Below are 15,434 nucleotides of genomic sequence, written 5' to 3' on the forward strand. Positions count from 1 at the left end.
TTTCCTTGGTAAACTAAGTGTGTTGGTGTTCACCAAATTTAGTTTGGTGGTAAATTTAGTTCTTCATCGATCCATTTTTAGAATTGGCTTATTAGTGTTATTCAAGTACTTTTTAAATTTTTAATACATATGTCGAGTTTCATATGTCTTTAGTGATCCAGAAATGCATTGATCTAGTCCAGTGGTTCTTAACCTGGGGAAATCTTCTCCCCAGGGGACATCTGGCCATGTCTAGAGACTTTGGATTGTCACAATTAGAAGGGGGGTGCCACTAGCATCTAGTAAATAGAGGCTACAGGTGCGGTTAAACATCTTCCAGTGCATCAGACAGCCCACTCCACAGCCAAGGATTATCTGGCCCAGATGTCATTTGTGCTGCGGTTGAGGTGCCCTGGTACCCTGTAGTGGTCTGTGGCGGGATACCCTCCTTAGTCCTCTGATAGGATACTGGAGATGTACCTACTGCAGATGGCTTCTCCTCACAGTGGATTAGGTTTCCAGGGTCATGGCCTTTAAAGAGGACACCTGGGGAGAGAAAAGGGAGTTCTCACTGATTAGGTTTTGTTTGTCCAAAAAAGGACATTTGACATTTAGTATCAGCTAGGTGCTCTAACGTTCTTTTAGGTAGGGAATAAAACTTAAAATAGCACTTTGCGTTTTAGACAATTACGTGATTTAATTTTGAGTGCATGCATCTTTATGGTATTAAGATTGTACTTCCTTTTGTTAAGATACAAATCTAGACATTTTACTTATTTAATACTCTATTTACATATAGAACAGTGTACTTTGCTTTTTATATGACCTACAGACTGGGTTTGTACAGCACTTGGGAGGTTGTAGAAAAATCTTTGCATTTCTTTTGCAAGTGACTGTATTACAACAAATTGACATCTGTTTTTCTATTAAATTTTACAGTGTGGCCCTTCTTTAAATGTGTGTAAGGTTTATGCAAGGAGTGAAGGTTTAGATTACACCTCTCCATTTTAATTTATTTTAAAAGCTCATACTAAGTAAGTACTAAGTAAATGATCAGTAAAAAAAAAAAAAAAAAAAGGCCACATTCCTTGGCCCGTTTGGGGATACCTGAGGGGTATGTCTTATAAAAATGTCATTGTTTGGATTCAGGGAAAAAGTTTCTGAATATGATTTTTGAATCTGTGGGCTACGCCAGGAACGCTCTTCACATGGTAATAAAAGAAGCTGTGAATTTCCTCACACATCAGTTGCAGCACAGAGAAGTTATGTTATGTCAGTAGTCATTTATATTTGCATTATGGATGTGGGTGGGCGATAAACATTTTGTTTGCTATCAGTAATCTAATATGGGCTGAGCATCACACACAGGCAGAACTAGCTTATGTCATAAGCATAAGAAAACTGGTGGAAAGGGGGTAGAATCCAAATTCCCTTAAACAAAACTGGATCCCTGAAGAACCTTTGTCATTATCTGATTTAGACAAAATGCTGTTGACAAAGGGAGAGAGAGTCGCAAGAGGAGGTTATGCCTGTGGAAAGGTGCTTAGATGTTTGTGCCCCTTATAGAGGGGATTGGCTTATAATTCTTCATCTGGAGACGCATGTTGATCATCTCCATGCAGATCCTTCACTCTTGTTATCACCAAAGTGTGGTCCCAATGAAGTGTGTGCTTGTTTCTTGAGTTCCATTTTAAGTGCCTTTGGAAATGAATGGATAGACAGGCTATCAGGAATTTATTTGCTCAAACCCTTATAAATGTAGTGGCAAAAAAATTGGACTTCCTGTGGGCTGAAGAATTAGGTGTGTGGGCCGGGCATGGTGGCTCATGCCTGTAATCCCAGCACTTTGGGAGGCCGAGGCAGGCGGATCATGAGGTCAGGAGATCGAAACCATCCTGGCTAACACGGTGAAACCCCGTCTCTACTAAAATACAAAAAATTAGCCAGGCATGGTGGCGAGCGCATGTAGTCCCAGCTACTCTGGAGGCTGAGGCAGGAGAATGGCATGAACCCGAGAGGCAGAGCTTGCAGTGAGCCGAGATTGCGCCACTGCACTCCAGCCTGGGCAACAGAGTGAGACTCCGTCTCAAAAAAAAAAAAAAAGTGTTTAAAATGGTATTTTAGAATTTGCGTTTTAAGACTAACAAGCAAAAATTTGACTGTTAAGGTTATGTCTCAAATTTTTGTCAAAATCTGGTGGTGTCTTTTAGGATTTGTTTTTGCTTTGTATTGTACTTGATGTTTCTACTTTTAATCTAGATGTTTTCAATGATGCTGTTTTATGTCTCTGACCTCATTTTTGTCTGTTTAGATTTTTAGCTAACTATGCTTCCCAGTAGTGATTCTCTGTTATGGAGAATATAACTTTACATGTGTATAGCAGCTTTAAGTCGTTTTTAGTTTGATTTTACTAATGCAGAGGTAAAAGGTGTCAGAGGCTTGTAGTTCTGGAAGCTGGTGGAGGTTTGTCTGGGGGAGAGCAGCGGAGAAAAAGGAGGATTGTTAGGGAAGAATGGGGATCTGTCTGGATCTGAAGACTGAGACACCAGCTTCCAGAAAAATAGAAATCTGGTAATTAAAAAATGTAAAAGAAAGGTTACAAATTCTGGTTAAATCCTAAAGAAACTGGGCTTCTGACTTCTTCAGTATTATTACTCCTATAGATAATCGTTTCTTAGCTTCATGACTTTAGTTCTGTTGTTCCAGCTTATCAGAACGATGTTGCAATTTAATCTTACCTTGTAAACATATGGTACCACTTGGAATGCAGTCAGTGTTTCTGAATTCCATCCTCTGAATTGTTAATGAAATATTGACCTGGACTGGACCTACAGTCAGATCCCTTAGGGCTCTCAGAGTGCCATGCTGGTGGACAGTGAATTATTCATAATTACTCTGCATTTGGTATTTGAGCCATTGTGAATGTGTATCTTTTGAAATTCAGCAGAATCTCTGCTTCTCTTGTTTTGCTTCCAACAATTATGGATAATCATGTCTTAGCTAAAAGGGCCCCAAATTATAACATACTGTTTTTCTCTAATATGCTTCTTAAAATAGCCAATCCCTATTAGCTGTGTGGCATTGAAATTCAATGCTATTACTAATTTTCCTTTGACATCAATAGTAACGTTACCTCATAATTTGATAGTCATTATAGCTATGAAGGGAACTAATTAATGCCCAAGATTCTCAAAAATGCAAGATTGATGTGTTTCTTTCTTTTCCCTTCTGTCATAATTTACCTTTATAACAGAGTATTTACAGTCATCATTCATTCCCTTCTTTAGGAATCCAAAGTGGTAAATGCCTAGGAATATACAGTGTTCTTCATTGGATTAATAATTGTCTTCTTCAGTAATTCAGAATAACGCATGAGGGAATGAAAGAATGAATGAATAAATAAAAAAAATAAATGAATGAATAAATAAAAAAAATTGTGTTTCAGGGAAGAAAAAATCCCAGGAAAATAAAAACAAAGGAAACAAAATCCAAGACATACAACTGAAGACAAGTGAGCCAGATTTCACCTCTGCAAATATGAGAGATTCTGCAGAAGGTAAGTTTGTGATATTGGCCTGGTCTGAATTCGTTGTGTATGTACCCAGTGAATCTAACTTTGTATCTCTTTATATTGTCCTTCTGAGAATCATTTAGGATCTTTATGAGGTTAAACAGCAAAAAAGCTGCCTAAATTTAATATGGTAAGCTGAGCCTTCTATATGCTACCTTCCCTTCAAACAATTGTGAAAGACTTTTCGTCTTAAAAATGAACTTGTTCCCTTGTTAAAATAAAATGAGACCAGGTGTGGTGGCTCACACCTGTAATCCCAGCACTTTGGGAGGCTGAGCCAGAAGGATCTCTTGAGGCCAGGAGTTTGAGGCCAGCCTGGGCAATATAGTGAGACCCTGTTTCTACAAAAGAAAATAAAATAAGAAAATTCGCTAAGATGATGGCATGTGCCTTAGTCCTAGCTACTTGACAGGCTGAGGTGGAGGATCACTGGTGCCCAGGAGTTTGAGGCTACATTGAGCTGTGATCCCCCCACCGTACTCCAGCCCGGGTGACAGGGCGAGACTCTGTCTCTAAAAAAATAAAAGTAATGATAATAAAATGAAACATATGATTGCATTTAAAAATAGCATAAAGTTCAAAACCATCAAAAAATAGTGATAGCAAGGACATGAGGAGGCACCTGGGGTGCTTGTTGTTTTCTATTACTCATCTGTGGAATGGTCACATGGGTATATATATTTAGTGAAAATTTTATCTTGCTATATACTCAACTATTTGTACACTTTAATACATATATGTTTTATACTTCAAATTAAGCATTTACTTACAATGTCAAAGACTTTGATTTTTGTATAACAGAACAAAAAGTGTACAGAATGAAGTGTGTTTCTGTTTTTTGTTAGAATTTAAATTCTTATTTTCTCTCTTCATGTTTCTCCCCTTAAAATTTTCTCCTTTATAGTCCCTCTGATGATAATATTCTAGGCCTGCCATGACGTAAGAATTCAACCAAGAGGCATGGATTGAAAGTTAATCAGAAAGACAGCTTGCCCTGTGCTCATTGCAGTTGGGCCACCATATTGAGACTATTGATACAGAAGGGAAGGAGGTGTGTCTTAATTTGCCATGGGCAAATTTTTGCAGATTGCAGCTTACTTGAGTTGTTTATAGTGACCCAAGTAGGCAAATTTCAGAAGACAGGTTTGTGACTGTTTTAAGAAATATTTGTAGAGGAAAATAACCAAAATATTTTGGATGCCTTTCATAACAATTTTTAAGCACTGTTTGTGATGATAACATTCATAAAAGATTATAATTTTCTGTGCCGTTTTATGAAACAAGAATAGTCAAGTTCATTTCCCAGAGTCTTAAACCTAAGTTCTGCCTCCTCATTGCGGGCTTGCCGAGAGTTTTTTTTGAACAACAAAAATTACTAAGGAACCTCACTCTTTGGTAGTGGTAGAATTAGAAAACAGATTCAACAGTCACCTACTCCTCTTCAGTAATTCAAGATAATTATTTTTCTCCTGATACAACATCAGGTCCCATGAAAAATGACACTTGCTGGCCCGGCGCAGTGGCTCACGCCTGTAATCCTAGCACTTTGGGAGGCTGAGGTGGGTGGATCACAAGGTCAGGAGATCGAGACCATCCTGGCTAACATGGTGAAACCCCGTCTCTACTAAAAATACAAAAAAATTAGCCAGGCGTGGTGGTGGGCGCCTGTAGTCCGGGAGGCTGAGGCAGGAGAATGGTGTGAACCCAGGAGGTGGAGCTTGTAGTGAGCCGAGACCATGCCACTGCACTCCAGCCTGGGCGACAGAGCGAGACTCTGTCTCAGAGAAAAAAAAAAAGAAAAGAAAAATGACACTTGCTCTTTACCCCCCAGTATGTGGCACAGCTGGTCAAAGTGGTGACACGTAGGCTTCCCCTGAATGTTCTGCATTGTCCTCAGCACATGGTCTGTACCATGAGCAAACAGTTCAGACTCTTCTTTGTGCTCCCAAACCTCCCTTTATGTTCAAAACTCCACAGACCACATAAAGTGTGTGGACCCACTCTGGCATGGGCCGTGCTTGTTAATGGAGCTGTGCAGACTTCGGTTTATGTTACTTTGGACAGTTTTATATCTGGGATTGTTCACCAGTCATGGGGAGAGACATTTTTTCCCCATCAAAAGAGGCCACAGATTTTGACTGAAAATGAAGTCTATTAGGAAATTTCTGAGCCTTAGAGTTGCATTTTCTGTTGTCTCATTTCAACTCTTTTGGCAGTATTCTGGGTCTCTATTGAAAATGTCTTTGAAAAGAGAGGTAGCTCCTAATTTGAAATACGTTACTACCGTCAAATGACTGGTTTTCCAGTTTGTGGAAAGCTCATGGAATTTATGAAATTAGTCTAGGGGGAGAGAAGGCTGTTTCTGTTAGGAGACAGAAACCTCATTGCTAGTAAATGTAGTAGCAGATGGGAAACAGTAATTCCCGATATTCCTGGGAAACAGCAAGGGGGCTAGGACTGAAGAAGTGAGCTTGTATGAGTAATACCTGGCATTGACCTCTTCCCCACTGTATCCATGCAGTCCCCATCAGTAGCAGGCCTCTCAGATCGTGAGGGTCTGGCTGCTCTTTTCTGCCTCCACTGCCTCTTCCCCTTTCTTCTTACCACAGCAGCCAGCATCTCCATTCTCATTCCACTCTGCCAGTCTTGCTCCTTGGCCTCCAGTGATGACCTTACCCCATCCTTTCACCCACCCTGCAGCTGAATCTCCCAGACAGCAGTCTCCTGCTTTCAAATACCTTCAGTGGCTCCCCACTGTCCCCAGATAAGTCCACATTAATTTACAGTGTTCTCTATGTTTTGATTCTTTTCTGCTTGCTTTTCCTCTTCTGTCCTTAATTCTTGTATTCTTCAGGTTCGGTCTGCTTAGTCCTTTCTCTAAGAAGCCTTTCCTGATTAATCAAGCCCATATGAGATGCTTCTGTACCACACTGACTTCCATAAACACAGCCATTAATGTTCTATAGTTTCGTTGCCTTCCTGCTTGTATGTGGCTTCTATTAAAGTGAAGCTCTCTGTGGGTAAGGATCTTGACAGTCTTGTTTACCTAGTACTGGCAGATAGTGGGTGCTAAGTCAGTATTTGCAAGTGATTGGGGGAACAGCCAGGTAATGTAGCCTGGAGAAGAAGTCAGAATAGCTCTGCCTCCTCCGTGGAGCCTTTCTTAACTCTCCCAGTGCCTGCAGTAGAGGGGACCACTTCTGCAGTGCAGCAAGTGGGACCGTCGTGACAGCAGCATTGGGGACCATTCCTACTAGCATGAAACTGCGATTACAGCTTCTGTCTTTAAGAATCCCCTGTTGTCCCTGTGTTTTCTTCCAGTCTCTCCTCCCATTTCTTTTTCTTTACAGGTAAACTTGAAAGAGTTGCTAATAGTCTCCCTGTCTCTCCTGTCTCCTTCCATTCTCTTAGGAACTCTGTTAGACATTTGTCCCCACTGCTCCACTTGCTGTCACAATCACAAGACCTCTGCCTTGGCAGATGGAATGTTCCATTCTCAGTCCTCATTTTATCCAACCCATCAGGAGTTCTGGACACAGCTGATCATTTCCTCCTTGAAGCAGTTTCTTTACTTAGCCGAAGGGCCACCACTCTCTTGGTTCTCTGGATACCTCACTGGCCTTTCCGCCAGCCTCAGTCGTGGAGTCATCTGGGACACAATCCTCTCATCCCTCTTCTGCTTGCGTTCACTTGCCAGGTGACCTCATCCAGTCCAGTGCTCTAAATACATTCTCTGGCCTTCTCTAGGACTTTGAAATTTCTAGGCCAGCCTCTTTGTTGAATTCCAGATACATATAAAGCTGTCTACTTAATGTATTCACTTGGATGTCTATAATCAGGTACCTTAAACTTTAGCACATCTGAAGTAAGCTCTTGATTTCCCCCACAACACGCACATGCACACAGACCACAGTTGCTTCTCTTGTGGTCTTCCAACATTTTATTAGCCAGGATTATCGCAGTTCTGTGGAATCTCCTCTTCTCTCTCACCACAGCCAGTCTGCAGGCACGTTGTCAACTTCATCGCCAAAATATATCCAGAGCACTTGTAGTCCCGCCCTGCTGCCACCCCTGTGCCACCATCCTGCCTCTCCTGGAGGATGCAGTGGGCCCCGTCCTGTCCATCTGTCTCCACCCTTGTCACGTAGGGTTCACTGTCTTCCTTGTAGTAACCAGAGTGATTCTCTTGAATACAAGTCAGATTCTATATTTCTGTTAGATCTTTCTGGTAGCTCCCTGTTTTCACTCAGAGTAAAAGCCAGCAGCCCACAGGGGCTTGTGTAAGTAGGCCCCTGTTTGCATCTCTAGTCTTACCTCCTGCCCTCACTTTGCCCAGCTTCCCCACCTCACCAACGTCTTTGCTATTCTTTGAACACATCTAGTCTGTTCTTGACTCAGCGCTTATGCATTTTGAGGGTTCCTCTATCCAGTAAGGCTCCTCCTCCCACCCCCCTTAACCCCCCCCCCAATATTTGCATGCCTCATTTTCCTTAGGTCTCTCCTCCACTGTCACCTTCTAAGCAAGTCCTTCCCTGACCGCCTTCTACCACCCACCTCAGGTAGGCTAGGCCTAGGGACTCTGAAGTGACTGCAGATTTCTATTCCCTTCAGTGAGATGCTCCTGAGTTCTTAATAAGTTGGCTAGGCTTAGAAGAGATGATCTCCAAAGATTGTCTAGCTTCAAAAACTTGTGATTACATGATTCTACAAAGTGTTCTAGCTTCTGAGTATAACGTTTCAATTAAGAGAGAGAGAGGATCATTTATTCCAGACAAACTTGGAAGGATCTAACCTGGTGATACGTCTGGTAAAGAACTGTTTCCAGTTTGGAGTCATGAGAAATTAGAATTTACAACTACTCCTAAAATGTAGTACTGACTACTCCAACACAATTTTAAACACTACAGTTTCTGTAAACAGAGTTGTGTCTATGCAACTAAACACAAAACCCCAGCTTCACATGGACATCCTTGTCTGTTGCGTTCTTGTGTGTATCCTCACTGCCGGGAATATTGCCTGGTACATAGCTGGTACTCTAAATACTTGTTGAATGAATGGATGAATGAAATGGATCCATATCCAATACAACTTTGTCAATTACATATATAAAGTAGAAGTAATTTATTGTTCATCATCATCTCCCTTATGTTTTAGGTGGTAAGAGAAATAACTTGAATCATTCAAATTGTTCACCAAGTAGCTGGTTTCCCATGCTTCACTTCCATGCTTCTGCTTCCATGTGCTTTCTAGGTCCTAAAGAAGACGAAGAGAAGCCTTCAGCCTCAGCACTTGAGCAGCCGGCCACCTTCCAGGAGGTGGCCAGTCAGGAGGTGCCTCCAGAACTAGCAACCCCTGCCGCTGCCTGGGAGCCACAGCCAGAACCAGACGAGCGATTAGAAGCGGCAGCTTATGAGTTGAATGATTTGGGGGAAGTGGAGGAGGAGGAAGAGGAGGAGGATGAAGAAGAAGAAGAAGAAGAAGATGATGACGATGAGTTGGAAGATGAGGGGGAAGAAGAAGCCAGCATGCCAAATGAAAGTTCTGTGAAAGAGCCAGAAATACGGTGTGATGAGAAGCCAGAAGATTTATTAGAGGAACCAAAAACAACTTCAGAAGAAACTCTTGAAGACTCCTCAGAGGTAACACCTGCCATGCAAATCCCCAGAACTAAAGAAGAGGCCAATGGTGATGTATTTGAAACGTTTATGTTTCCGTGTCAGCATTGTGAAAGGAAGTTTACAACCAAACAGGGGCTTGAGCGTCACATGCATATCCATATATCCACCGTCAATCATGCTTTCAAATGCAAGTACTGTGGGAAAGCCTTTGGCACACAGATTAACCGGCGGCGACATGAGCGGCGCCATGAAGCAGGGTTAAAGCGGAAACCCAGCCAAACACTACAGCCGTCAGAGGATCTGACTGATGTCAAAGCATCTGGAGAAAACGTTGCTTCAAAAGATGAATCGAGTCCTCCCAATCTTGGGCCAGACTGTCTGATTGTGCATTCAGAGAAGGCTTCCCAAGACACAATAAATTCTTCTGTCGTAGAAGAGAATGGGGAAGTTAAAGAACTTCATCCGTGCAAATATTGTAAAAAGGTTTTTGGAACTCATACTAATATGAGACGGCATCAGCGTAGAGTTCACGAACGTCATCTGATTCCCAAAGGTGTACGGCGAAAAGGAGGCCTTGAAGAGCCCCAGCCTCCAGCAGAACAGGCCCAGGCCACCCAGAACGTCTATGTACCAAGCACAGAGCCAGAGGAGGAAGGGGAAGCAGATGACGTGTACATCATGGACATTTCTAGCAATATCTCTGAAAACTTAAATTACTATATTGATGGTAAAATTCAAACTAATAACAACACTAGTAACTGTGATGTGATTGAGATGGAGTCTGCTTCGGCAGATTTGTATGGTATAAATTGTCTGCTCACTCCAGTTACAGTGGAAATTACTCAAAATATAAAGACCACACAGGTCCCTGTAACAGAAGATCTTCCTAAAGAGCCTTCGGGCAGCACAAATAGTGAGGCCAAGAAGCGAAGAACTGCGAGCCCGCCTGCACTGCCCAAAATTAAGGCCGAAACAGACTCTGACCCCATGGCCCCCTCTTGCTCCTTAAGTCTTCCTCTTAGCATATCAACAACAGAGGCAGTGTCTTTCCATAAAGAGAAAAGTGTTTATTTGTCATCAAAGCTCAAACAACTTCTTCAAACCCAAGATAAACTAACTCCTCCTGCAGGGATTTCAGCAACTGAAATAGCTAAATTAGGTCCTGTTTGTGTGTCTGCTCCTGCATCAATGTTGCCTGTGACCTCAAGTAGGTTTAAGAGGCGGACCAGCTCTCCTCCCAGTTCTCCACAGCACAGTCCTGCCCTTCGAGACTTTGGAAAGCCAAGTGATGGGAAAGCAGCATGGACCGATGCAGGGCTGACTTCCAAAAAATCCAAATTAGAAAGTCATAGTGACTCACCAGCATGGAGTTTGTCTGGGAGAGATGAGAGAGAAACTGTGAGCCCTCCATGCTTTGATGAATATAAAATGTCTAAAGAGTGGACAGCCAGTTCTGCTTTTAGCAGTGTGTGCAACCAGCAGCCACTGGATTTATCCAGCGGTGTCAAACAGAAGGCTGAGGGTACAGGCAAGACTCCGGTCCAGTGGGAATCTGTCTTAGATCTCAGTGTGCATAAAAAGCATTGTAGTGACTTTGAAGGCAAGGAATTCAAAGAAAATCATTCAGTGCAGCCTACGTGTAGTGCTGTAAAGAAAAGGAAACCAACCACCTGCATGCTGCAGAAGGTTCTTCTCAATGAATATAATGGCATTGATTTACCTGTAGAAAACCCTGCAGATGTGACCAGGAGCCCGAGTCCTTGTAAATCCCTAGAAGCTCAGCCAGATCCTGACCTCGGTCCAGACTCTGGTTTCCCTGCCCCTACTGTTGAGTCCACACCTGATGTCTGTCCTTCATCACCTGCCCTGCAGACACCCTCCCTTTCATCCGGTCAGCTGCCTCCTCTCTTGATCCCCACAGATCCCTCTTCCCCTCCACCCTGTCCCCCGGTATTAACTGTTGCCACTCCGCCCCCTCCCCTCCTTCCTACCGTACCTCTTCCAGCCCCCTCTTCCAGTGCATCTCCACACCCATGCCCCTCTCCACTCTCAAATGCCACCGCACAGTCCCCACTTCCAATTCTGTCCCCAACAGTGTCCCCCTCTCCCTCTCCCATTCCTCCCGTGGAGCCCCTGATGTCTGCCGCCTCACCCGGGCCTCCAACACTTTCTTCTTCCTCCTCTTCATCTTCCTCCTCGTCTTCGTTTTCTTCTTCATCTTCCTCCTCTTCTCCTTCTCCACCTCCTCTCTCTGCAATATCATCTGTTGTTTCCTCTGGTGATAATCTGGAGGCGTCTCTCCCCATGATATCTTTCAAACAGGAGGAATTAGAGAATGAAGGTCTGAAACCCAGGGAAGAGCCCCAGTCTGCTGCTGAACAGGATGTTGTTGTTCAGGAAACATTCAACAAAAACTTTGTTTGCAACGTCTGTGAATCACCTTTTCTTTCCATTAAAGATCTAACCAAACATTTATCTATTCATGCTGAAGAATGGCCCTTCAAATGTGAATTTTGTGTGCAGCTTTTTAAGGATAAAACGGACTTGTCAGAACATCGCTTTTTGCTTCATGGAGTTGGGAATATCTTTGTGTGTTCTGTTTGTAAAAAAGAATTTGCTTTTTTGTGCAATTTGCAGCAGCACCAGCGAGATCTCCACCCAGATAAGGTGTGCACACATCACGAGTTTGAAAGTGGGACTCTGAGGCCCCAGAACTTTACAGATCCCAGCAAGGCCCATGTAGAGCATATGCAGAGCTTGCCAGAAGATCCTTTAGAAACTTCTAAAGAAGAAGAGGAGTTAAATGATTCCTCTGAAGAGCTTTACACGACTATAAAAATAATGGCTTCTGGAATAAAGACAAAAGATCCAGATGTTCGATTGGGCCTCAATCAGCATTACCCAAGCTTTAAACCACCTCCATTTCAGTACCATCACCGTAACCCCATGGGGATTGGTGTGACAGCCACAAATTTCACTACACACAATATTCCACAGACTTTTACTACTGCCATTCGCTGCACAAAGTGTGGAAAAGGTGTCGACAACATGCCGGAGTTGCACAAACATATACTGGCATGTGCTTCTGCAAGTGACAAGAAGAGGTACACGCCTAAGAAAAACCCAGTACCGTTAAAACAAACCGTGCAACCCAAAAATGGCGTGGTGGTTTTAGATAACTCTGGGAAAAATGCCTTCCGACGAATGGGACAGCCCAAAAGGCTAAACTTTAGTGTTGAGCTCAGCAAAATGTCGTCGAATAAGCTCAAATTAAATGCATTGAAGAAAAAAAATCAGCTAGTGCAGAAAGCAATTCTTCAGAAAAACAAATCTGCAAAGCAGAAGGCTGACTTGAAAAATGCTTGTGAGTCATCCTCTCACATCTGCCCTTACTGTAATCGAGAGTTCACTTACATTGGAAGCCTGAATAAACACGCCGCCTTCAGCTGTCCCAAGAAACCCCTTTCTCCTCCCAAAAAAAAAGTTTCTCATTCATCTAAGAAAGGTGGACACTCATCACCTGCAAGTAGTGACAAAAACAGTAACAGCAACCACCGCAGACGGACAGCGGATGCAGAGATTAAAATGCAAAGCATGCAGACTCCCTTGGGCAAGACCAGAGCCCGCAGCTCAGGCCCCACCCAAGTCCCGCTTCCCTCCTCATCCTTCAGGTCCAAGCAGAACGTCAAGTTTGCAGCTTCGGTGAAATCCAAAAAACCAAGCTCCTCCTCTTTAAGGAACTCCAGCCCGATAAGAATGGCCAAAATAACTCATGTTGAAGGGAAAAAACCTAAAGCTGTGGCCAAGAATCATTCTCAGCTTTCCAGCAAAACATCGCGGAGCCTGCACGTGAGGGTACAGAAAAGCAAAGCTGTTTTACAAAGCAAATCCACCTTGGCGAGTAAGAAAAGAACAGACCGGTTCAATATAAAATCTAGAGAGCGGAGTGGGGGGCCAGTCACCCGAAGCCTTCAGCTGGCAGCTGCTGCTGACTTGAGTGAGAACAGGAGAGACGATGGCAGCGCCAAGCAGGAGCTGAAGGACTTCAGGTAAGCTCAGGAGCTGGTGGGAGGGAAAGACCGGGAAGGCGACAGTATCCTTGCCTACGGGCGTTTTTGGTTTCTTGTTGCTTTTTTTTTTTTTTTTTCCCCACCTAAAGGAAATAGCTGTTGCATAAGTTAAAGGCATGAAGGGTCATTGCTTTGGCTGCTTTTAGAGATGAATAAATAGCTCTAATTTCAGACTTAGGACTCACAAAGTGGTGCCACTTCTTTAATATGGCCAGATGTAAATTGAATTTAAAACTATAGAAAAGCTCTCAAAAGTGCTCTAAGAAAAGATGAAATCTTCTCAAACTTCCTTTATGTCTTGGGTAATAGCTCAGTGTCACGTGTCTTATTTTCCGATCATGGAACATTTCTTAGGTTAAGACGGGTCACTAAGTTCATTAGTAAACCGTGTTACAATCTTGTTTAATATTTCTGTGACTTCAGCATAGATCTAGTACCTGAGACTTTCTTTCAGAATTGCCAATGCTTAAATTTTAACAATTGATTGCATTGTTCAAAACAAAACAAAACATAGTCCTTTAAAAAGGCCTTATGCCCTGTCCCCCACCTCCTGAGCTCAGCCATAGGACAGTAAACAAGTCAGGTTCTGGATGGGAAGCAGAGCAGGAGAGACGTGCTTGGAACTCCAGGCAGGACCCTTGTGGCTCTTTCAGGCGTGTGTGATACCCAGGGCATGTCAGCCTCATTTGTCAGTGCCTTTGTTTCCCCAGTAATGATAGAAGGATTTGTCTTAGATTTGAAGTGACTTTACTGCTTTATTCCCTGTGCTTCCTATATTAAGAACTGTTCTCAGTGACAGATGAAGAGAGAGGGCAGTGGTTAAATTTGTTACATTGGATTCTCAAACTTTCTAAGTCCTTTGTCCGAACTGGATGTGTATTGGAATTCCTGCTGTTTCTGAATAGTTCAGTCTCATGTGAAAATTACTCATCAGATAGCATTTCTGCAAAATACTTTTAAGTCTTGTCTTTTCACAGTATGCCACCTGACTCTAGGCTTTCATGCTATAGCTTTTGGTGTCTGAAAATTCTTTGGTCTTTTAAGCAAGCAGAATTAGGGATCCTAAGTGTGGACGCGACTGCCATTTTGTAGAGGTCATGAGGACACAGAGGTGCCATTAGCCCTGCATAATTGATCAGGTAGAATTTTTAATGCTGGTGTGCCTTAAATCACAGCTAAAGATAGAGAAGAATCGTTAGCTAAGGCTGATTTGAATGATTTACTGTAGGATTAATGGATCAGATTTTTAAAAAGCTACTTCATAAATGTGTTAAATATTTAGTTGCCATAGGTCTGACCAACGCTCGGTCTCTGGCCACGGCACATACATAGGTAGCATCTTGGAGATTAGCTCTGCTGGAAATAAGCACCTGTGTTATCAGCTGTCAAAGCTGCTTGCCTTTAGTAATTGAATTGTACACCTGTTTGTGCTCAGTCTGTGTCTGGAGGTGCCACGCCAATAGGACATGATCAAATTGAGTCCTTTTCAAGTTGCTTATGTTTTCAACGAGCAGAATGTGCCTTCATTTTCACAGATTGTACTATAAAACACCTCCCAGGTGGTTGATGCTTTAGAATGTACTGTTTCTATCCCTTTTGTCTTCAGTATTATCTAAAAGAAATGCTTGTTTTGTACTGGGCCCCACTTACACAGTTCAAGCTTAAAGTTGATTTGGAAAAATTAATTTCTGCAAAGAAAAGCTGTCAGAGTGACTATAAATTTATGAAGCCTATTCAAATAGCCTCTACCCAGTGTCTTTTGAGTAACCTTTAAGGCTACAAAGGACTAAAGGGCCTTAAAAATCATGTCTCTTCTTTGCTCCAGTTAATTTTCATTATTTTGCTTTGTTTGATAGTTAACAAAGGGTTACCTTGCTGGAGTGAAATTTGGCCTAAAAGGAAGCACAGAAGAATCAGATAAGAAAACATTGGTATTGTCCTAACTGTAGACGGTAATGACAGGCATTGGTGGCAGCTTTTCCTCCTCTGTGTGAGGTGCTGGAACTGTGCTGTGGACACATCTGTAGGTCAGGAATGTGATCCAGGGGTCCACTTACCAAGTCACCATAAACCTGTGATGTGTTCTTGGGAATTAGAAAATAGATGTTCATCAAGATGTATTTTGACTATCTGGACACAAAAGTGGGCATTTCTTTAAAGTGTTGGTTTTGGTCTTAGTACTTTGTAGTGAGTTTA

At 42.7% G+C, this 15,434-nt stretch overlaps 1 protein-coding gene across 4 annotated transcripts in view; it reads left to right on the plus strand.

Moving 5' to 3' along the window:
• The window catches only part of PRDM2 (PR/SET domain 2), a 108,856-nt gene that overhangs the window by 53,442 nt on the left and 39,980 nt on the right, over positions 1-15,434 (plus strand). For 3 of the 4 annotated variants that reach the window (XM_032758984.2, XM_058443694.1, XM_032758985.2), the window contains 2 exons: positions 3,425-3,535; positions 8,801-13,217. The exons of the other annotated variant lie outside the window; for it this stretch is intronic. In XM_032758984.2, the coding sequence (XP_032614875.1) occupies positions 3,425-3,535; positions 8,801-13,217 (4,528 nt within the window). The remainder of the gene's footprint in view (positions 1-3,424; positions 3,536-8,800; positions 13,218-15,434) is intronic. 4 annotated transcript variants of the gene reach the window in all.

The sequence above is a fragment of the Hylobates moloch genome, unplaced genomic scaffold (genome assembly GCF_009828535.3).
Source record: "Hylobates moloch isolate HMO894 unplaced genomic scaffold, HMol_V3 SCAFFOLD_9, whole genome shotgun sequence".
Taxonomy (NCBI): Eukaryota; Metazoa; Chordata; class Mammalia; order Primates; family Hylobatidae; genus Hylobates; species Hylobates moloch.